The sequence below is a fragment of the Mixophyes fleayi genome, chromosome 10 (assembly GCF_038048845.1).
Source record: "Mixophyes fleayi isolate aMixFle1 chromosome 10, aMixFle1.hap1, whole genome shotgun sequence".
NCBI lineage: Eukaryota > Metazoa > Chordata > Amphibia > Anura > Limnodynastidae > Mixophyes > Mixophyes fleayi.
Genome location: NC_134411.1, coordinates 5,935,516 through 5,960,469, shown reverse-complemented (window position 1 = coordinate 5,960,469; position 24,954 = coordinate 5,935,516). Strand labels below are relative to the sequence as shown.

The 24,954-nt window shown below is 37.1% G+C and overlaps 1 protein-coding gene across 1 annotated transcript in view; it reads right to left on the bottom strand.

Moving 5' to 3' along the window:
• LOC142103356 (solute carrier family 22 member 6-B-like) overlaps positions 1-8,843 on the bottom strand; it is a 60,656-nt gene extending 51,813 nt beyond the window's left edge. Inside the window, exons 1-2 of the mRNA XM_075187418.1 lie at positions 8,469-8,843; positions 7,116-7,219 (exon numbers count right to left, since the gene is read on the bottom strand). Of these exons, the coding sequence (XP_075043519.1) occupies positions 7,116-7,219; positions 8,469-8,843 (479 nt within the window). The remainder of the gene's footprint in view (positions 1-7,115; positions 7,220-8,468) is intronic.
• Positions 8,844-24,954: the final 16,111 nt, after the last annotated feature.

Here is a 24,954-nt window from a genome sequence, read left to right as displayed (position 1 = left end):
TGTAGCACAATGAGCAGCTTCAGTACTGTATAACTCAAAAGGTATTCCCAGGGCAGGTGCTTTAGTCAAACTCTCTATAAGGTTAAAACATGTTTGCTCTAACTCCACAATATGTGAGACAAGCTCAGATTTAGAGGATGAGACTAACTTGTGCAATGCTAAAGCCAATATAGGAAAACCCGATATCCAGGATCTAGTGTACCCACACATCCCTAAGAAAGTACAAATATGTTACTGGCTTTGTGGCAATGTCATGTCCTGTATAGCCTGAATCATGTCTGTTGTCAAATGTCTTGACAACATTTCTCATCCCCTGGGTGAGAGAGTGCCCTAAGTATTTAACCATTGTCTGGCATGTCTATAATTTACTGAGGTTGTCTATAAATCCTTGAAACACTGTCTATGTATATTGTACCTCTTTATAAGAGAAAGCAAAGAAGTACTGACAGTCAGCATGGATAGGGACAGAGAAGAAGGAAAAGCAAGGATCAACAACAGTGAAATGGTTTGTAGAAAAGAAAATTGGTATTAGAATGACAGCTAGATTGGGCACTATGGGGAATTGCCTCTTGACAACTTTATTATTCCCCCTTAAAGCTTGAACTAATCTGCAACTTCTCCCACCTTCTTTTTAAACATAACTGGAGCTACTTTAGCCATCAATTCAGTGTTCTGTCCATCATTAGTCCATAAGGTACCTGGTATATATGACAATATTCCTGTACCTGTGATGGAATTGTCTCTGTAACAGAAGGGTGCGGGATATCCTGTACCTCCTGTGTGTGCCTTCCTGAAATATCTAAAAACACCCCATCAGAACTACAGTATATTACACACCCAATTTTACATAATAAATCTTGGCCAAGTAAGTTAATAGGGGCCGCTGCAGCTAGAAGAAAAGAATGTTTAATATACAATTGGCCAAATAGTAATTTCTGCTGGTTCCGTCAAGGGCTAATGATGCACCCCTCCTGTTATTTCCACAGCTAGAACGTTTTCCCTACTGATAGACAAATTTAGAGGAGAAATGAATACAGATCTGGCCGTCCCTGTGTCTAAGAAAAAACTAATTTGATTAGTACCAGATATATTCATTTATACCTTTGGTTCTTGTTCTGATTATTAGTTAATTTAACCATCTATAGATTACAGGTGTGGCAAAGATTTCAGAGATTAGCATGCGTACTCCTGACATTTGCTGCCATTGAATGAGTACTTCCCTGATGCAAAGCTCTCCCCAGTTTATTGCTCTTTTTTTCCACAGTTGTAAATTGTTTTGCTTGTGTAATCTTGCGTTTGCTGTAATGAATGTTGTTCTTGTAAAGCCAGTATACTAACTGTCATTAATTTATCACTCTGCATTACCTTCTTTCTGGCAATAATTTTCCTAGGGTCAGGAAAATCAGAGATAATAGAATGCAATTTAGATTTATTCCACAGGCAATATATGGCCACATATCTGACTGGAATCACCTCATCCTTATCTGCCTTATCATTGGGATCATCTATTGTTCTTACTGGGTGTAATTCTACAATATCACTGCACCCAGGGTCAATAGCTGGAATTATTGTCTCTGCACAATGGAGATTCCTGTGTTTAATAGTATGTGAGGGGGTTTTATTGGTGTCTGTAGCAGAAAATGAGGATGGGACAATATCCCCCCTTTTTTATCTCTGAAAACCTTCTGATAACTGTAATGTATGAGGCTCCTCACTATTTCCCTCACTAAAAATAATACTTTTTACTTTTCCCCAAATCAGGATATAATGTACAGGGTTCACTGTTTACACTCCCACATAAGGTGGGGGTGGCGTTGTTGTGTGGTCAGGTTTTGAACAATTTTCTTTATCTTTTTTCACCTGCGCTAATTTGCCCTCATACTGCCACAATTTTAAACACGTGATATATTTGAGACATAACTTTCTTGAACTTAGCATACAAATCTGAACATTAACTGTATTCAGTATATCAGGATCAAAGCTATCAAATTTAGGAAACACACATTCAGCAATCATTTTTGTCCACTTCTCACAATACACAGTTGCTCTCTGACCACATTTCCTAAACATAATGTATACTGCAGATCCTTCGGGTTTTACCATATACTTATGCTGTTTTAATGTTCCCCATGTCAAGCCTGCCTAGCTCCCATGGTCTGTGGTCCTTCAGACTCTAGGATAGGTTAAGAAAATGTCAAATTATATCCAATACAGGTCAGACACTATCACGTGTCCGCGGAGCTAAGCGTTTCTAAAGCGACATCAACTCACTCTTCTCACTGGGAACTGTTTCTCCTAATGAGGAACTCCTCCCGCTGGAAACTTTTTGCTGCAAGGCAAATCCTTCCTTTCTAGAAACCCTTTTTTTTCCAGCGAGGCAAATCTTTTAAATTTTTCATATATAAAATATAATAATAATATGTATATATAATGTAAAATACAGTAAACTATATTCTATATTCTAAAGGTATTAATTGCATAGCCAGGCGGTACTATTAACTGTCTGTGTTGCGTACAAATACAAAATATTTGCCACACTAGACAGTATTATTATCTATCCGCTTTGCGCATTTATACAAACTCTTATCTTCGTTTCACCCACACATACCCTTACTTTCACAAGCACATTTAGTTAGTACAATTTCCTATTGTTGACAACTTTTTTTACTAGATACGTTTTACAATCTACTTTACTTCTTATAACAATCCAAAATCTATTTTACACTATATGGACAAAAGTATTCGGATGCTTGACCATTACACCAGCAGGGACTGTAATGACATTGTATTCAAATACATATAATTTAATATGGAGTTGGTCCACGATTTGCAGCGATATCAACTTCCACTCTTCTTGGAAGGCTTTCCACAGGATTTTGAAATCTTTCTGTGGTAATTTGTGCCCATCCATTCTGTAGAGCATTTATGAGGTCAGGCACTGATGTTGGACGAGAAGGCCTGGCTCGCAATCTCCGTTCCAGTTCATTCCAAAGGTGTTAAATGGGGTTGAGGTGAGGGCTCTGTGCGGGCCAGTGAAGTTCTTCCACACCGAACTCATCAAACCATGTCTTTGTAGTTCTTGCTTTGTGCACGGGGCACAGTCATGTTGGACGAAAGAAGAACCTTCCCCAAACTGTTGCCACACAGTTGGAAGCTGTTGCTTCTTAACACTTCCACTTTCTATTAATATCACTTACAGTTGAAATATCCAGCAGGGATGAAATTTCATGAACCGTCTTATTGCAAAGGTGGCATCCTATCACAGTACCACCCTTGAAGTCACTGAGCTCTTTAGTACGACACATTTTGTATCGTAAATGTTTGCAAATTGAGACTGCATGGCTAGGTACTTGATTTTATACGTCTCTGGCAATGGGTCTGATTGAAAGAACTCAATTCAATAATTAACAGGTGTGGCCAAATACTTTTGTCCATATAGTGTATATCTCTATATTTAAATATGTGGCAATATAAAAACATAATGGGCCTGATTCATTAAGGAAAGTAAAGCAAAAACATGGAGTAACTTTGAACCTTGGCAAAACCATCTTGTTTTAAAGGGGGAGGTAAATTTAAAATGTAAGGACATATTTATAATTGAGATAGAGAATGTCCTAGATCAACTTCAAATTTCAGTGTGCAAATGAGCTATCAAGAATTTGTATGCTACATGAAAAACAGACAGTATTTTATGTGCAAAATAATAAAGTAATTTGCACCCCTTGCATTGTAGCATGGTTTGGTCCAGGAGAAAACTTAATAATTTGTTTGCCTTACTTTTCTTAATGAAACAGGCCCAACATGCGATATTTAAACAAAAAAACGCTGTGCATAGCAATTGCATAGGACTATGCATAGAACTATGTAAAACAATATTACCTTTGTCCCTCCAGGTTCACTCCAGCATCTCTGATAGACTCTCAAATCAGGAATTCGGCTTATCAACACAAGATGTAAAATAAAAGTATAGATTGATATGCATTCTTGCCTTGTGTGATGCTTTTTCCACCTTTTGTTGATAAACCATATTTCGTAGATCAGGGAGTCCTAGAGTAGTGTGGAGTCTGCTCAGAGCCCCAAACTGTTACGTCCATTTATATCATTTGCTATAAAGATTTTCTGATGCAATCGTTGTGGGGCATGCTAAACTTTGCCTTGTAGTATTTTGCAAATAAAACCTATGTGCTTTGGAACCACAGCGATTGCATCGGAAAATCTTTATTGCACGTGATATATGTAACACATAATACACTTTGGACTGATAGATAATGATCTTTATGTAAGATTGTTTTTCATCTCCATTGAGCTGTTAAAATGTAACAGAAGAGAGACTGAATTAATTAATACCTTTATGCACAGGCATAAATCACTAGCTAACAAATTCTATCTAGCGTCAACAAAATTCTATGATATTTAGTACTTTAACCTGGAGAAATTATTTTGTGCTGCAGCAGGTAAAATAGAAAATGCACAACCTGATTTAGAGTGATAGGGGCGTTGCCTAATCCAAGTATAAAATATGGTGTAAAAATTGAGCTTGCCAGTATGTGTGAGCAGCGTGCAGTATTTGTCGATGCAAAAAAAAGTTTGCATTTGCACCCTTTGCAGTTATACATGGTTTGCTTGGCTGCTAAGTATGCTAATTATTTGTACCTTTCTCTTAATCAGCCCCATAGTGTTAGGACTGAATTTATGGAGAGGTAGTGATATCATTGTCTGAGATTGAAACTTAAAGCTCGAGCTTCGCCTTAGGTGGCCAAAACCTGAAACAAAAAGACTGAACTACCCTAATATTACTATTCTTTCCCAACTCTGATCTTTTCTGAACTAAGAACCTTGAAATGCAGAGGAACAAAAAACTTCAAGACATCACCCATTTCTCTCTAAGTTCCAGAGCAGGGAACTCTCCACCTCCTCCACTGAGTGAAACACCCATGCTCTCTCAGATATTATGTGCAGGACAGGCTGAGGACTAAGATTCATCCATATGGGTGTCTTAAGTTGAGACAAAAGATCTCGGCAAAGCCTAATGTAGTTTATGGCGTAGGAGATTAGATCTTGCTCAGTAACTAAAATAAAAACATCAGGACAAACATCTTTCATATAGGCACAAGGGTCTCAAGGTTCACAAAGTAGGACTTTCCCCAAGTGATTATGCCTTACTTTTTAGGTAAATCTTGCAGTAGTTCACATGGAAATGCCAATTAAATAATGTCAATAGGCGAACACAAGTTCATATAACATAGATACAGCGCTAATGAATTAAGTGCTATTAACTTGAGGCGTCAATATATAATCAGTGAAGCAGAATCATCTAGCTAGTGCTACAGATAGTTATTAACATCTTTGCAAATAGTTACACCGGCACCCACGCCTCCTAAAAGGTGTATTTGCAGAATTGTCCACGCCTCCTTATGTCGCCAATTATATGAACACTGTATTTCCCCTACATTTTACCCACCCCTACATTTACCCACCCCTTCCAACCAAGTTCAGCCACTCAAGACGTAGGGAGACATATGTCAATGATATGCAACAGTCTACATATGGATTTGCATTTTTGGTGCGCATGCACAGTATGGAAATGCGCATCTTTCACAAAAAACAGACATATATGCAACTCTAAATAAGTCTATATTAGAGTTGTTAATGGGCAAAGGGTAAAGCAGGCAGGGTTCTTCCACTTTGACCCTTATAAGCTCAATCATACAAGTGTTGAAGTGGAGGAACTGTCAGCTGAGACTAAACCAAGTGACAATTCCCTTTATCAAACCCAGCAAACCAGGCATTAGAGCTGAAACTAGCGAATCAAGACATACATACACATTGCGATAAACACTTACGTAGGTTAAAAAAATAAATGGACACAATCTGGTATAGTCATTTTAGTGCACAGTTATTAAATCTTATTTGAAATCGTTAACACAACAAGTGTCACAGCTACCATTCCTTCTCATAACATGGCACTGGGTGCATCTGTACTATGTTTAACAAAGAGAACAATTGTGTTTGTTTTGAATCAAAGGTAAAGTTTCCAAAATGTGGCTATACCTTTACCTCATCATCACAGTTTAATTTTAGGGTACCACAGATTCAGCAGCACTGGTCAATTATTATTGTACAGATATGACATACAGTTTATGAATACAATAACATATACATGAATACAATAAATTATCAACACACAAACATGGAAAGTCTTGAGCTAGCAATCAGGGCTGCCATCAGGGTGGTACAGACGCTACAGCTGTAAGGGTCCTGGACAGACCCCTGTGTCGGTCCAAGCCTCCTAGTCTGACCGTTGTGACTCTGCGTCCCTCTGCTATGCGGCGGCTCCCAGTCACTGATAGGCTGGAAGTGTGCGGCTCAGCAACTTCATCTCTGTGTGGCGCTCTCCCGGTCTATCAGTGTCTGGGGCTGCCACATTGTGTCAAGAGCAAGGTAAGTGAATTAGGGGCATGTATTGTGAAGAAGGAGGGGGCATATACGATGAAGAGGGAGGGGGGCATGTATGTTGAAGAGGGAGCGGACATATACAGTGAAAAGGAAGGGAAAAATGTATGTTGATGGGGGAGTGGCATGTATTGTAACAAGGGAGGGGGGCCCTGCCAGATTAATTTGTTCTGGGCCCCACAGTTTCTGATGACAGCCCTGCTAACAATTATAGCTAACATGGAGAGAGGTACGAATTCAATACGTGACAGTAAGTATACAGCAAACAATTCAGCGTTAACCATGATATAGGGTAGAGTAGACCCAGCCCAAGAGAGATTACATTCTAGAAGGCAGTGATAATGAGACAGTAGGAGCAAAAGGACATGAGTGGATGTGGTGGACGGAGGAAGCAGAGCGAATAGACATGAGGGTCTAGGATTGAATAGGGTAGGCAAGCAAGGAGAGGTGGGTTTTAAGGAAGTTTTTGAGGGACCTCCTGCAAGTGAAATAGTCATATAGGAATTGCATGATAATATGATCCTCTTACTGTACAGCTCAGTGTAATATGATTACGTCTTATAAATAAAGGAAATAATTATGATGTACAGTTGTACATAGACATGTGGTAATCAAAAACTATTGGGAGAGTAAAAACTCAGTTGGACTTGGAAAAATCTTACTTGTCTGATAGACCCCCAAACACAATGGACCCAACCAGCACACCTGCCATGTAAATGGACTGAGCCAGCTGTCTCATTCTGCGATGACTGCAGACCAGATCCCACTGCAAGAAAGTATGGAGGGAGAAGAGGAGACTTAATAGACCAAGGGAACAGGACATGGAATAATATGAATACAATCTGTTATGTTTGCAAAATAGTAAAATGTTGAATTATAAATGTGTTCTAATAAAATATTAATTATGTAAAATGTTGTCACTCACCCTCCTCCAATCCCAGTAATTCCTGTATCACCCTAAATCATCTCCATTTTGTTTTTATTCACTAATAATGACCACCTACAATAATGCATGTTTATATGAAGGAGCAACAAGTAAAATTCACCAAAATGTAGTCAATGTTTGTAAATTGTTGCTTTGCTCAATTGTTTCTCATTCATGTGTTAAATATGTCATGTGAGTAGGGTGACATTAGGACAGTGTTTATTTTCTTGTCACATTTGTACATTTTAATGGTACTCTATTGCTTCTAAAAGTGCTTTCCCGCGTAAAATGCATCTGCATGGTGGAAAATATGATTCCTTGAAAGTATAAGCTGACACCTGGCTACTTGTACATTCTATGAAGTGGAAAAAGCAGGTCAAATTTTGGTTGTGGGGAAGGTGTTTGTAGCCAAGTAATATCCTTGGAACGCCCCACAAAAATGCACAATATTCACCCCCTATGGCTCATTTAAATATTTTTTGTCCCACAAATCAACATCAAATTTGTACATGTGGGTTCAATACAAGGCTCATTGCTGCACCTAGTCTGGATTTAGCAAGGAATACCTGATCCCCAAGTTCTTCATCAGAAGACCTAACTCTTGCACTCCTACAGTCACTACTACCGTGCCTAATTCATGCATTTTACGTATAAATAGGTGCAATCAAACAAAAGTGACATGACAATATAACATTTGCTCTGCATGTCCGCAGTTACATAAATAAAACCTTCTGCCTTTGTAGATGCATGCTCTATTCTTGAGCGCTTAGTACATTAAAGGACCTTATGATTGCCGCTGTTATATTATATAGCCCATTTATATTACCAACTGTATATAGTATTTTCCAATAAGCAGCACTATCATAGTTATGAGCAAATAGGTGTTAGTTAACAACATGTCAGTTTTCAGTCATACTTACAAAAATAAATTTGCAAATAAGATATGTTTCTCTCATTAAAGTGTGCGTGATAAAAGCTATTATTAAGTAATTTCACAATAGTAAATAGCCCTGATTATGAGTAAAAGATAGTGGGAGTTAAAGGCAGACAGAACAAGAGATAGAGAATAATACATTTCAAAAATTCACACCTGGCTTATAATAGTTGAAGGAAACTCGCTGTCATCGTAGATCCAGCCATCTGCACACGTCTCTGTATCTATGTCACTAGTGTTGCTTGTAGAACTTCCATTGAGTAAATTAAATTGGGGGTCTGTATACCTCAAGCAGCTAGAGGGATTTCCACTAGACCCCGCTGGAATAAAGGCAGGTAACCAAATCCCTGTAAAATTGCCATCCTCCCATGATTCGTTGAGTCTACAACGATGTTTCGGAATAGCTGCAGTGAAGTTCTGCATGAGATTGTGGCTTGCTAACATGAACACTGGCATGGACAGCAGGAAGACGTGTATGATCTGATAACGTCCCATGCCCCCTATCCTCTCCAGGATCTCCTGAAATGCCATGTTGCTGCTCCCACTCTCCACACACTAGGATCATGTAATGTTTGTTGCAGAGATCATACTTATCATTAAACCAACAGTAGACTTTTTTCTGTCGATTGGCACTCACAGACACTGTGTGTGCTGCGGTCTTATATAAGGGTAGAGTGCATTAGGATTTGGAGGCGGGAAAGTCCATTAGTTAATAGGATTGTGTTAAACTTTTACTGGTATACTGAAATATTAACTTGTGAAAAGTAAAAAAATGAATAAGGGATAAAGGGCAAGGTTTTAGGAGGTATATAGGGCAATTTCCCGTACAAAACTTAAAAGTAACCAATGGACTTAATCAATATGTTTCTCCCACTTCAGGCGAAGCATTGTCATATGAGATAATAAAGCTATAAAGCTTTGGAAAAGAAGCTCTCCTGGTGTATCTTGATCATGGCACTTCATTTCTGACTTAAAGGTTAGCAATACCAACACCAACTTTTCATTTTTTGTTTCAGACATGTTTTAATTGTTAGTTGTTCATTTTCATTTTTACCACAGTCCACACAATATCAGAAATATGTGATTTAATAAAGTACAGAATGCCCCTGAAAATGAGTCCTCATGTCTTAAAGAGCCACTAAATCTGAAATACAGGTTATCTATAAATGCTCTACAAATAACATTCATAAACATGTGTTACTGTTATGCAGGAAAATAGACTTTTGGGAAATGTTATTTGTGTAGCAGACATTTGTGCCATTTCTTCATTTTTTTTATACAATTTTTAACATATAGAAGAATTCTGTGCTGACCTAGAGCACTCACCTAAGGACAGACTGCTTCACCCTTGCTATGGCTCAGCAGTGAAGGACAGGATGTTCTGGTTAGCATGGGGATAGTTTGAAGACTGGATATAAAATGTAAATACACTAAAACGTGTCAGGTTCTGAATGTTTACTTATATTATATTTTGGATGTTTTTATAGTTTTTTTTTATATATTAGGCAAGTTGTTTTTGCTTAGTGATACGTTAAAGTAGCTGTTTTACAAGTGCAAGTTATAATGATTTTAAAGGAAATTACAGGGTCACAAAAAAGATTATCCATTACATTTGTTTAACTAAAACATAAAGGAAATATTTCATAATAGTGTTTGTTCTGGATAAACTGTCGTATCTCTGTTAATTATTTCAATCAGGCAAAACAGCCTATGCAGCGAAAAGCTAACTAATCCATCGTGTTAATAATAAATTTATTTCCACTTAATTGTTGTGTTCAATCTTATAATAGCCCCATTGTGAGGGCAGGGATACAACAGCCACATTTGATTTTTATATTCTCTGGTAATATTTATTAAAGATGAGTGGTTCGGATTACTTGAAATCTGCCGAAATTCGACGTTGGGGATTTGAGTGAAACCGCATTATGACTCGGTTTCTCCTGCTAAACTTGGACCTCAAAACAAAGCGAAAAGTAATTTCTGTGGTTTTTTTTCTGCAAAACTCTTGTAAGTTTTGGATCGCCATCTTTGGTATATATAGTCTGCCCTTGTTCTCTCATGTGCCATTTTAGAACAGACAGTGTGTAGGGAGGAGGTTAGCTGCAGTGCTCTGCTCATAAACTAGCTTTCAGGGTGAATCAGGGACATAGGAAAGCAATAGAATCCTGTCATTATTGTAAAGCATTTATTTAGAGAATAGTCAGCTACAATAGTATGCTGATCAATTGCTTTTAATTTCAATCTTCAATATACTTTACACAGTAATGGCTACTGGTTGTTGTTAATGCATTGCATTGCATATATATAATATTACTATACAGACTGAGTTGCATAGATATCATTCTGATCTAACTAGTATATTGTTTGAGAAAAACAGTGCTTTTGCTGTCAGACTATTAGCAGCAGAATGCAAAAGACAAACAGATTTATTTGTTTTAAAATTGAAAGTTTTTCTAGTGAAAGTAATCTGGTGTGGGGCAGTGACAACTGAAATAATTTTGAAAAAAAACTGGTTGTTTGTGTATGCGATTCAGCAGCAGCTGCACCCCCACACCCCAAATAAGGCTATATATTATTATATTGTAATCTTTTCTATTTTTCAATACTTGTTTTGGAAGGGTCATTCAGTGAAATCTATATTTAAAAATTGTGTTTGTGAGGTTCAGCACACCTCAAAAAATGCTATATATTCTATTCTGTTATATTTTACAATACTTGTTACTTTGTTTTGGAACGGTCATTCAGTGAAATCTATGTTTAAAAGAGCCATTTTGTCCACTCAATTTATCCAGCACTAAACTGCATGTACAGTACACAACTCATATATCTCAACAATTTCACTTTCTCATCTTCTATGTTTCTGATCTCAGCTATATTCTTTAATAAACGGTATATGCACTTACACCTTACAATTTCCATGCAATACAATCCTATCACTTACTATGTAACAATCATTTTCTTCACTTTCCAATCCCTTAACACATAATATATAACAAGTCCCTACTATTACAACACCAGAACTGCAATACTTCTTCCATGTCAGTATATTTCCCATTTAAACTTTCTTTCCCAAGTCTCTTCCCATACAATGTTATTACTTGTTATGCGTTTACATTAAACTGCATCAAACAGTCTCTTTCTATGCTTACAGTGTTAAACTAATCACTTACTATTCACTTTCTAAAACAACCAGTTTAATCTAACAGACTATGCACTTTTGGGGGACTTGGACTACTTGGATGGGATGCATCCAGAGGGTCCCTCGCAGTCCGTCGCAGCTCCACAGAGGCATCATCTGGAATGGCCGGGAGGGTGAGCCAATCAGGGATTCCCGCTCGGTCTTTTGAATTTTGATCGCGCAAGGTCATCATGACGTCTATTTAAGCCGCCGCGGCCGGTGCCATTTTAGTCATTCGCCGGTGGAGAGAGAAGAAGACGGATGTTGTGAAACTGCGGGCGCAAGCAAGAAGAAAGACGACAACGGGCGGAACTGGAATGAGAAGAGGAAGCACCGGAGAAAGAAGACAGAGGACAACATAGAAGCCGGAAGACGGCGGACAGATAGAGGAGACAGTGAGCACTTGCTACGGCTGAGAGCAACTCTGTCTCCTGAAGACTCACCGGGATCAAGCGAAAAAGGCGGCAGCAGAGCACTGAGGATGGCGGCGGGGTGGTGGCAGATCCTTGAGGACAGCTCTGCCTTGGAAGAAGGTAGGGCCGTTGTGGGCACCTCCCGACCGCACTCCCCTACACTTTTTCTGGCAATAAAAATTCACTCTGCTTACACCCAGTATTAGGCCGAAGCTGCATACAGGTGCTAGGCCTGAGCCTTAGTTATGGTGGCGCCATAGTTATAAAGGGTACGAGGCCCAATAGTTATAAAGGCCACAAGGCCCCATAGTTATAAAGGCCACAAGGCCTCATAGTTCTAAAGGCCACAAAGCCGCATTGTTACCAAAGGGCTAGGTCCTTGTTAGTGTTAAGGAAGGACAGTTGGTCCTTGTTAGCAGGGCAGTAGGCCTATATAGCTGTTAGTAGGGCAAAAGGCCAGTTTGGTTAGAAGGGTGACTGGCCCACTTTGGTAATAAGGACATTAGGTCCTGATAGTTGTAGGCGGGCTTTCGTCTCTCAAAATGGTGGGACTCTTGGTCCTGTGGTAGTGAGTAGTTTAGTTATATTTAAGAGTAGCCCCTCTAATCGTCCGAAAGGGCACCTAAAGTCCCGTGCCCCCAGAAGGTGGGCATAACAGCCAGGGGTCAGGCCATGGGCATAGGCCTGTGGAGCAGCTAAGTATGAGCAGACCCGGGAGGTTCAGGAAGTGTGAGCAGCAGTAGGGACGGTGTGTCCATAACTGTCCCTCAGGATCAGGTGGGTACCTGTGGTGTCGGGAAGGGGATTGTAGTCTGTGTGTCTTTGTTTCCCTTAGCACCCTCTGCACACTCACAAACAGTGAGAAAAATTGTTAATACCAACGCACAAGGTAATCACATACCCAGTCTATATTAGCGCTCAGCAATATGGCTATCTCGTATCTGGGATGGTACACTCAATACATGCAAGACTAATCTGAATAATAAACAAAATTGCAAAAAGAGGAAAACATGTTTAATAGGGGCACTCCATGATTGATTAATTATTATTAAAACATAAACTTTATTAAATCAGCTTAAAATAATGACATAATGTTCCCAAGAATAAACCTGAATATCCCTAGTAGCGAAATTTAAAAATAAAAATAAAAATAAAGTGAGAAATAAAATAAAGTGATGAAATAATAATCATAAAATGGCAGGGAAACCGCCAGGCTACGCTGTGTTTTCAATTGATATCCTTAGTGTATTACTATAGATATATAACTTCTTATAAGAGGTTTATTAAAGTTCTCACGCTGCAAACCACCCGTTTGTATATATAGGTTAATATAAACCGCTTAGATAATTCAAAACATATTGGTTCAAAAAACGGAGGTATATATTGAATTCTCAGGGGGGAGTATATAGATTTTAATTGTGTTCCAGTTCTAAGATTTAGCGATCATCTATCTGTGATAACTATAGGTTCTCAGTTTCATGGACAACCACAAGATTGCGATGGTATAACCAAGTCTGCCACAAAGCACTTATGCACACTATATTCAATAAAAAAGGGTAAATGTATTAAAACATTCCATAAACCACATGGAGAGTGGTATATATAAATTTAAACACATAAAAAAACATGTGAAGTTTTATCAGTGCCAAATTGAACATATCACAAAGTAGGTGCACCTTCATAATGCTCAGAAAATTAGATGTATATATAAACCAGTCCGACAACTGTTCGCTATCCACTTCTATTGTTGTGCGTTGTATTTGTGTGAAAAATTCTCTTTGTATCAGAGTTTCTTAAACCACATAAGGAACTGCGGTGTGGAGCTGTTGATCGGAGGGTGCGGCTACAGTGTTGTTGTGGGATTCCACTTTATTCCATATCAAAGGTTTAGATAGAGTCTCTTACCAGATTCCTGGTGACAATTCGTAGGACCAATACCTTGTTTTATTGTCCGTTTCCTGGAGTAGAAATATCCCTTCTCTTAGTTGTACACCGCTCCTGTCTGCTCACTTTGTAATATGTTCAATTTGGCACTGATACAACTTCACATGTTTTTTTATGTGTTTAAATTTATATATACCACTCTCCATGTGGTTTATGGAATGTTTTAATAAATTTACCCTTTTTTATAGAATATAGTGTGCATAAGTGCTTTGTGGCAGACTTGGTTATACCATCGCAATCTTGTGGTTGTTTATATATATATATTTTTGGGGTGCAGATCCCCAGCGCTGGTACCTCGTCTGAGCAGCCATCTTCAGTACCGGTAAAAGTTTTTATATTTCTCAGTTTCATGGGGTTCCCAGATACAGACATGAGCAGTAATTAGCTATGTCAGATGTTATTAAATCTTTTCTCCTCTTAGTCAATGTTATTCAATGAGGTATTGTTTATAAAGCACCTATCTAGCTCTCTTCTATCCTTGATGCTGATAGAATCTCGATTTCACTAGACTGCTTATAATAAGATGACCTAAAGTTGATTCATTAGCATAATAGAGCTTCTATCCCCCTTCTCCCCCTTATCTTGTATATTTCAGTCTTTCATATTAGATATCAATTGCAGCGTAGGGTTTATCTGATAAAAAAAAACCGAGGCGAATGCAGACGCACGTTTCGCTTACTTGCAAAAGCCTGGTTAAAGCGACATCTTTATTTTGTCAGGGTCACCTTGTCACTCCCGCACTTTCTAGACAGACCACTAACTTCAGAAAACCTATTGTACCAAGTAGGAGACTAGCAATTGTGTTGCAGTGGTATGCTACCCCTGGCGAATACCGCACAATCTCCTGCTTGTTTGGAGTGGGGATATCCACAGTTTGCACTCTAGTGCATGAAAGCACCAAGGCATTGCTGGAAGGCCTTTACCATCACTTCATCTCCTTACCTCAACAACAGCGACTGGATGACACCATCACTGCATTTCTGTGACCTAGATATCCACAGTTTACTGGAGCAATCGATGGGACACACATCCCTATCATTGCCCCCAAAGACAACCCTACGGATTACTACTACCGCAAAGGGTGGCATTCCAACATTCTGCAGGCTGTACTTGACCACAAATATTGGTAAGCATAAAGTTTTATTGAAATGTGACTGTCATATGAAATATATTGTAACAAAAAGCTAAATATATTTTATTTATTTACATTTACAGATGTCTTTATTGGCTGGCCTGAACATTCCTATGATGCCAGAGTTCTGGCCAATTCGGATCTCTACCAGATTGCAACAGAGAGGCAAGATAGCTGGATGTTCCCTAGAGAGGTAAAGATATAATTTTGTATGGATGTTTTCCTCATCTAGTGAATACATTCAAGTATTTTGTGCTATTTGTTTACTGCCCCTGTCCAGCTGTAGGTGTTCTGCTTTCCAAATGCAATTAAAACATATACCAACAAGCAGGTGTATTGTGTGCTGTAACCAACATTTGCGTACCGTTTGTATGTTTTTTTTTTTTTTTTTTAAAGCTAGACATTATAGATTGCAAGATCTATAGTAGTAGTGATTGTTGTCAAAGTTCCAATATTTTCTATAAAGCACTACAGAAATTGAATCTGTTGTATCTCTCTACAGAAATCCAAGTTCGTGAATAGTGTTGAGATTACAAAATTTCTCACCGGGGATGCAGCTTACCCTTTGCGGCGATGGTTGATGAAGGGCTTCACACAGCAACATCAACTGTCTGCGGAACAAATTTGCTTCACCCATACTCCTCAGCTCAGCTCAGACGGTGGTAGAAAATGCCTTTGGATGCTTGAAAGGACGTTGACATATTGAAGCACACTGACATTGACACCAAACATATGCCACATGAGGGAGAACATACAAATACCTCTGCAGAACTAATTCGTACCTCCATCACCGCCAATCTGTCATCCATTATTGTGTAGAGTAGAGAAACGATTAGCTTAACAATTTTTTTTATTCAAGTTGGTAATTTCTTTGTTAAACAGTAAATATTACCTCCTATCTACCAATACAAATCCAATTTAAATAAAAAAGTGCTTGTTTTTCTTATCAAAAATGTCATAATATTGTATTAATATTTTTTTTTATTACATATAGACACTTTAGACACACATGTCAAAACAGTAATGCTAAACAAATGTTTTGCTAAGTGCTTACATCACACATATTATAAAAAATAAATACCATTTTAAATATTGTAGCCTCAAACATAAGCATTATAAACATAACTTTACTAAACATTACCTATAACGTTATCTATAACTGTCGGCAATGTGGGTACTCAGGGTTATCTGGACTTGTCTGGTACTCTGGGTTAGGGGCAGTAGACGGGTACTCCGGATTATGGGGAGTAGCCGGGTACTCAGGGTTATGGGGAGACATTTGTGGAGGATGATGTGGGGTGTTTTGTGTCATAACAAAATTTGGAGGTGTATAAGATTTTTCTTATTCTTCTTTTTAAATAATAAATGAGATGAGCAGATTTTCAAAATATAATATTTCTATTTTTCATTAAAAAGATATTATGCAGAGATACAGCCATACTGGACAAAGCAGACATAAGCCCAGGATCTTAAATGCCAATTGACAATCTATATATACGTCATTCTTTTATAGAAAATGTTACTCATCATTACTTTAAAACACACCTTCCCAGCTTACATCACTGCTGGCACTCTAAGTCTCTAAGGGCTATATTTACTAAGCTGCGGGTTTGAAAACGTGGAGATGTTGCCTATAGCAACCAATCAGATTCTAGCTGTCATTTTGTAGAAAGCAATAAATAAATGAGAGCTAGAATCTGATTGGTTGCTATAGGCAACATCCCCACTTTTTCAAACCCGCACCTTAGTAAATCTAGCCCTAAGTCTCGATCATTGTCATAAACATTAATTATCATTTGCCAAAAACCAAACCTTCTGACCTATAAGAAGACAGACATCATATCATCAATCCTCCTTAAAAATGACATATCCTTGGAAGGGCTTTTGGATTGGTCATCTCAACCTTTTTTAAGCAACAATGTCCTTGGCCTTGTCCAGCCATTGTGAAATAATGGAAATGTACTAAAAATCTGTGTCTTGTTGTTTTGTCTTATTATGTAATATGTTATTGTGTAAAATATAGAGTAAAGTTCAATACTTTTTCCTTCTTAAAAGTACAGACACATAAAAGTCAAGTTCATTGGTTCATTCTTTTGAACTAATTGGTAATATAGGGTTTTTGTTAATTATTACTTTGACAATGCCACCATTTTATATACACATAAAAAGGTACTTTTTCATGTGGTAGTAAGATACACTCCCTGGTGCCCAAAAGAGAGATAAAAGGGAGAATAAGAGTAAATAATTTTATATGTGGCTAGCATAAATTGCAATCAGTTATAAAATGAATACCACAAATGGCTAAACCAGATAAAATGCATAAATATACACATAACATAAAAAATAGAAGTTGTAATATGTCTGCAGACAATACCACACAGCAATATACAAAACGAAAAAAACTAAATGTAAAATTATGGATAAAACAAGATCCAAAAATAAAAATAAAAAGGGGATGAAGTAGTCATACGGATTGTATATATTGAGTAGAGATATCAAACCCCTATTTGGTCAATATGGATTGTATATATTGAGTAGAGATATCAAATCCCTATTTGGTCCATACGGATTGTATATATTGAGTAGAGATATCAAATCCCTATTTGGTCAATACAGATTGTATATATTGAGTAGAGATATCAAAACCCTATTTGGTCACTTTTTCATGTGATTATAATTAATTGAATAGGAGTATATTGTTCTGTCAGCACTGATGTTCTAGGATTGGTTTGGCTTTCGCAAATATTTGTAAACAACACAAACCATACTTTAATCAAGAATACAGAAACAATATTACCACAATTATTATCACAATAAATAATACATTTCACAATAAATTTCATGTAAATATACAATAGGTTAGATAGCCACTTTCCAAGTCCAAAGAACTATATGCTTGGATTTAACCATATCCATGATGAATCATTTTAAAAGTCTTCATAATAATTTTGTCATCAAAATCCTTCTCCATATTATGGGTGTTGTTTATATAACGTGTAATTACAGCGTCTGGATCGGAAGTGTCATTGATTAGGTAAAACAATGGACTTCAAGTTCAGTCTCAAGGATTAAACTTTATCCTCCTGTTTGAGCCGTTAGATAGTCCAAAACTACTCAATGTTGTAAAAGTTCATTTTTAAATACCTGTAATTCAAGTCCAACATAACGAATGGTATCATGATAAATTCCAGTGACATTACCAATTAAATCCAATTTTTTAACTAATCGTACAACACTGTATAAACTGAGGAACCACTCTTTCTAAACAGCATAATTTAGAATCTGAGCCTGGTTCTGGTAGTACATGATTAAAAAGTCGATTATAATAATACAAAGTGCATTGTGTACATATTTTACTCTTAAGAGACTTGCTGGCATATATTTCAAACTTAGTTGCATCTGTTTAAAGTTCTATCTTTAGTTTAGCTTTCTCATTTTATGTAATTTCTAAATCTCTGTCTACATCAAACGTACAAGGTTCTTTACATTCGGGAACATATGTTCTAGGCACTGTAACTACTGTATTACACTTTTTCATGCTAACTCTTACAACTTGAAGTACTTGTTGTTCTACGGCAGCAATGTATATACCTGATGCTGTCCTTTATCTGAGGTGTTATCGTTTTAACCTCATTTATTGTTTTATTAAAACAAAAAGGAATTTGTTGTGTGGTGCTAAAACCATAATCGGAGGTTTAGTCAAGTTATATATACTTTCAACAATTCGACCATAATCACTAAGATCTCAATATTGTTCTTGACATTTTATATCAGGACTAATATGTGTCATTCTTCATAAATGATAACATTGGCATATTTTTACTCAATAAAGGAGTTTTGGTACACACCCAACAATTTGTAACTCCTAACAATTCACTTAACATAACATGCAATTGGTCAACTGGATATTCTCTCTAGCAATATTTATTATTATCGGACCACCATATTAAACACCTTTCTTTTGGTGGAGTACCACAATACTTACAAATACATTTTGGAATTGATGGTAATCCCTTACAATTTCTGAATTCTCTGGTTTTCCTGTTTAGAAAAGAAGCAGAAATGATCTTATTAAAATCATCTAATATATCAGATGGGCTATCACTTTCCCACCTTCTCCTCAATTACTTTCCAAAATATGTAAATAACATGTTGAGGCTACAAATATCATTGATTCTATAAGACAGGCAACAAGATTGAAGGTTCTTTGCATCATAAGGCGATAACCATGTAGTTGGTTATACATTATCACTTCCACCTTGATTGAAGAGTTCTTTTAAATATAACTCAGTCTCTTTATCTGTGTTAAGTTCTGAGTGCTTTGGTTCCTTTAAGCTTGGGTCTTTGACCTGTTTGCAATGGGAACTGTGGATCCAAGTGTCTTTCGCTGCAACCTTTACAGCAGTATCAGTTGATAATAGAACTTGCCTTTAGCAGGACCATCCCATCGATCTGTAAGGGAACCAGAGCGTAAGAAATTTCTTACCATAACATAGTCTCTAGGTTGTATTCTGTGTGCAGGCCGAAGAGCTGCTTCTGTTTGAATGTCTTTGCTCAAGTGTTCTTCTGGGCCTTCTGAAGCTTCTGCAACTGTTCAGACAACTGTATGACATATTGAGCAGTTAGATCATGATGCAGCTTCAAGTAAGTCTGTGGATTAATAACGTATCTTGGCTGAAGTCCAAATAGCAGTTCACATGGAGAGAAATTGAGAAGAGGTTTAGAAGTGATTCTAAAACTATGATAAACTAAAGAAGTGCCAATCCTATTTCTTTAGTAAGCTTAGTTATTCTTTAATTACTCCATTTATTATTTCAAATTTCTCTAAAGCTTGAGAATGATATAGTGTATACAGTTTTGAATCTATTCCCATCATATTACACATTCTTTGAAACACTTTTTTCTGTGAAATGAGTTCACTCTCTAGGTAAACTACATCTACATACAAATTCTGGCAAAAACTTCTTAGCAGTAAGTTGCACTATGTCTGAGGTAGTTAACTAGGCCTCGACCCACCAACACATATCAATACCAACTAACACATACTGTAACCCTCTTATCTTTTTTTCTCTTAATTGAATAAAATCAATAAACTAATATGTAACCTTGGAAAAGGTTATATTAGGCAACTGTCTGACCTTAGTAGGTAATATCTTTACTTCATTGTTCTTAAGACAAATTATACATATTTCACATTTACTCTTAGCAACTGTAGTAATTTCTAGGCATACCAACAAGATATAACAATTCTAATCCTGTTATCTGCTCCCATGTATACTAATCCATGAGAAATTTCTGCAAAAGCTGGTAACAACATTTTTAATGCTACTGGTTTATTTTCTATACCCACATGTCATCCTTTGTTTTATAACATTGTTTCAATTTCCATGTATTAATTTCATTCAATGTGGCCTTTTCCTGACATTGTCGTAAGTTCTCAAATGTGATATCATGAAAAATAATCAATTGGGTGTGTGGCTGCCTTTCTAAAGCTGCTTCTCAAGCTGCTGAGTCTGCTAGTTTGTTTCCTACTGGGCCTTCATCTGTATGTTTGGTATGTGCCTGGCACTTAAATGACTGCAACCTCTTTTGGCAACTGTATAGCCTCTATCAGTTGTTTGACTATTTGTGCATGTGATACAGGTGTTCCTGTTGATATTAGGTAACCCCTATGTTTTCAAATAGCTCCAAAATCATGAACTACGGCGTGTAGTTACTATGCGTAACGGGAATCTGTGTAAATGTTTACTAGTTTTCCTTTACCTAGCTGACATGCTCTGATGAGTGCTGTAAGTTCAGCTACCTGAACTGAGTGAGGTGAAACTAACGCCTTGGCTTTAATTATCTCATCTTGTGTAGTGACTGTATATCCTGTCACTAGTGAGCTATCATGTGTTTATCTATGAAACATTTTCATCAGTAATGAAAATTTAATCTAGATTCTCCAATGTAGTTTCAGAAATGTCTAGTCACACAGGAAAACTTACACATTTGCTTAATTTAATCATGCTCATTGTCTTCCTTGTCCTGTGAGGTTTTAGAGGGCAACAATAAAGCAGGATTGAGATTCTGACATTTGCGTATTGTAATGTTAGAAGAATTAATACAATTTAATTTAATTTTAATTTCCCATTGTATAAACCTTGCTACAGACACATGTCTAGTCTGTGCACTATTCAGGAGTTGTGTTACAGCACGAGGGACAAATAAATGGAACCCACGCTGCAACACAATAGCCTGTGTCTTTTCCACAATAATAGCTGCTATGGCTATGAACCTTAAACATGTATTTAATGCTTTTGCTATCTATCTAATTGTACACTAATTATATTTTAAATATCCTAAACAGTGTTCTCATCATCATTACAATAGAAAACATTTCTTATAATTGTGGATGCCTAATGCCGGGGTAAAGGCCAAGAGCCTATTAATCTCTTCAAATGCCTCAATGAATTCAGGAGTGTGTTCAAATTTATCTGGCATATAGCTGTGCCTGAAAATTCTGGTATTCACTGTCTACAGAGTTGTGACATATCAAGAAATAAATGTACTGCATTTATTTCTTTTTATTTCTTTCTTTGTTTTTTGAGGTAGAGGGTGTTCAAATATCAGGACCACCCTTTAGGAAATCTAAATATCTCTGGGCAGGTGTCAAACAATTTAACCTTGTTAGTACATAAATGAATTTTCCCATTCTTGGATACTTCTGAAAGAAACACAATAATTGTTTAGTATCTTCACAGCAGAACATCAGTCACATATTCTGGTCACCTGTGGGTACATATTCTGAATAATTCTTATTAGCATTAAAAATCAACGCTGCAAAAATCTATGACTGTAATAAATAGATCTGCATCAAAAAGCAGGGCGGGGTCCAGTCATTTGTCCATTCTGTGGTACAAACTGTGTTCAGGCTCAGAACACAGAAAATTTCCATATACCTCCTCTTGTCATCCACCTCATTTCATAGGAGGAGGGAGATGTAACATGGGAAACTTCAAACAAACAATAATCTGACGCAGTTACTAATCTCACTATGTAACACTACACAGTTGCTATTTTCGAAGCAAAATAACTACTATCTTTCAATGCAATTATTTTCTGATAAAGCTAACATAACACAGGTTTTGTTGCCATATTTTAAATAATAATTAACCTAATTCAACCAGCAAAGAATTCTCAAAGTTTAAACACACGCACATTGTGTTCTATGATCGGAGATTCGGTTCACACTACATGCCAAAAATATTGGGCAATCCCTCTGAAAATATTTTAATATACATTTAATTTCACATGCAAAACATTTTTCAGACTTTATGTTTGCAAAATCATGATTCAAAACTTTGTCATTAACATATTGTGGAGTTGTCTTAACCTGTTTCCTTGCTCCTCTCCCATCTTTCTTTATTTTATCTTCCAATGTTTTTATCTGCAACAACATCAACCTCTCTTTTGTCTTACTATTTTTGTAAAATATGTTTTTCTCATGTCTTTCTGCCGATTCAACCAACACAGAAATGTCTAGTCTCTTCCAATCTGGGGGCTAGATTTACTAAACTGCGGGTTTGGAAAAGTGGAGATGTTGCCTATAGCAACCAATCAGATTCTAGCTTTCATTTATTTAGTGCATTCTACAAAATGACAACTAGAATCTGATTGGTTGCCAATGGCAACATCTCCACTTTTTCAAACCCGCAGTTTAGTAAATCTAGCCCTGGGTGTGAGATAGTGACCAAGTCTCGTATTTGCTTGCTTAATCCATCCATAAACAGTCCTCTAATCATAGGCTTAATCTAAACATCTTTCAAATTCATAAAACCAGCAAATTTACTAACAATCTTTTATCATGTTCAACAACTGTTTCTAGCACAAATACAACTTAAATCAATCAATCACAAGCTTTCTACTGAATCTGAAAACTGTTTAATTTTTTTTTTTCTATCTCCCAGCCGTTCTGAAATAAAAAGGTAAAGGCACAATTTCTTTAACGTTTAACATTTGGACACATTATTAAAACCAGCTGTTTCGCTGAAATCACACACACAAAAACTCTGGAATGCGCATTCACAAGATAAACTTAAGAGAAGTTAACACTTAGCTTGCAATGGGACGTTTATCTATACTTTAAAACCAAATCTTATTATTTTACAAGTCTTAACAAGCACTACAAAAACAAAAATCAGACTGTCTTTAGTCTACTGTCTTCACAAAACAGACTTATTTACATCTATACATATTTATTCACACCTCTGTCACCAAGGTGATAAAGAAATTAAATGTCCAGCATTTATTGAAATAGAGCTGAGTTGATAGCCCCAGAATGACAGAAGTACGAGACAAATATACCATGTCATTTTTATCATATATGGAACAAATAATTCACTGATCAATAATATTAAAACAGCTGAAGTAAGGTTTGCAATTCTAAAAACAGATGAAGTATTTTAGACATATACAGCAGGACAGCTATTAATTCTTAAGTAGCTTTGCTACCAGACCTGTCCTCTGGATGCAGTTTGATGTAATTCCAACATCTTAGTTGTAGTTCCGATATGCATCTGTTTATATGAAATACTCACAATATTTCTCAATTTACAATGTACAATATGCAGTGAACCAATAGTATTTTCACGGTAGACACATTTAGTTACACATGCAAACCATCAGAATATATAAAAAAAAGTCATACCCCATTCATACTGCACCAAAATTCCGGGTTTTTGCCAGGGCGAGCTCAAACGACCCGAGTCTTGGTGCAGTATGAATGGTACAAGTCAAAAATCCCAGGTCTAAAAACCCAGGTCTTCAACCCGGGATTTATCGAGGGGTAATTGCCAGGTCGGACCCGGGTTGCCTGCACTATGAATGGTGCAACCCGGGTTTTTCAACCCGGGTTGCACAGAAAACAAGCTGATTGGTTTGTGATGTCACAGACTGGCTTCTCCAGCATCAGGGCCGGAATTCTTGATGTTCAGTTGTACTGCTAGCACTCCGTCTAGGAAACAGGATTTTAATATCAGTGGATGTTGTGGCACTTTTATTGTTACCTTTATCTCCTGCTCATTTGTGGGTTTTTGCTTTTGTTTTTTTTAACTGGGCAGTATAACAACCTGTAGCCAATCAAATCACTGGAGCATTCACAGAAGCACAACGTTTTTCAGGAAAGTTAATTTTGTGGTAGGCAGTGACTGTGTCAATGAGGACAGAGCTGATTAGATGGTGGAAGAAGCAGGGTCCTCCCAACAGCACAGTGATATGAGTGTGTTTTATTGTCATTCCCCTTCACTTAAACATATCATTGAGGGCTTTATTTTCAGTATTTCAATGACATCACCATTTTTCAGCCAATGAAAACTGCTCTGCTGATGACTCCCACAAATTGCCAGGGCACAGACTTGTGCAGTATGAATGGGTTCAACCCGGGAAATTCCCGGGTCCGAGGTGCAGTATGAATGGTGTTTCTGAGCTGGGACGCTCCAAGCCCCGGCAAAAACCCGGATATTGCCGGGGCAGCAGTATGAAAGCGGTATCATTCACTTATTGAGGGAGAGCTGATACATGAAAATGCTATACGCTGCGCAAAGGCTGTTTCATTTTTCTGCTTTCTTTTGAAATTTATGCAATTTTGACTGCTCATATCACTTATTAACAACTAACAATTAAATAACATTTTAACTGTCTTATTTTTCACTTTACTCTTATAACAGAATTTTATCCCTCATTACGTTTAGGGTTCAACATTAAAAAATTACAGTCTCTGGAAAACACATTTTTATAACTTCTTTGTTATTTTCCCCAGCACCACTTTTTAGAGTTTCAACGAATATTGCTGCAAAATTAAATAGCAGTGTTGTAAGCTGATATATTTTTGAGGCCTCCTCTCTCCAGCCAACTAGCTTCACGCTGCAACATATGTGTTTATGTTTTAATATGTTTTTACGTTTAGTTTTGGAGTTTTGTTTAGTTTTTAGTTTA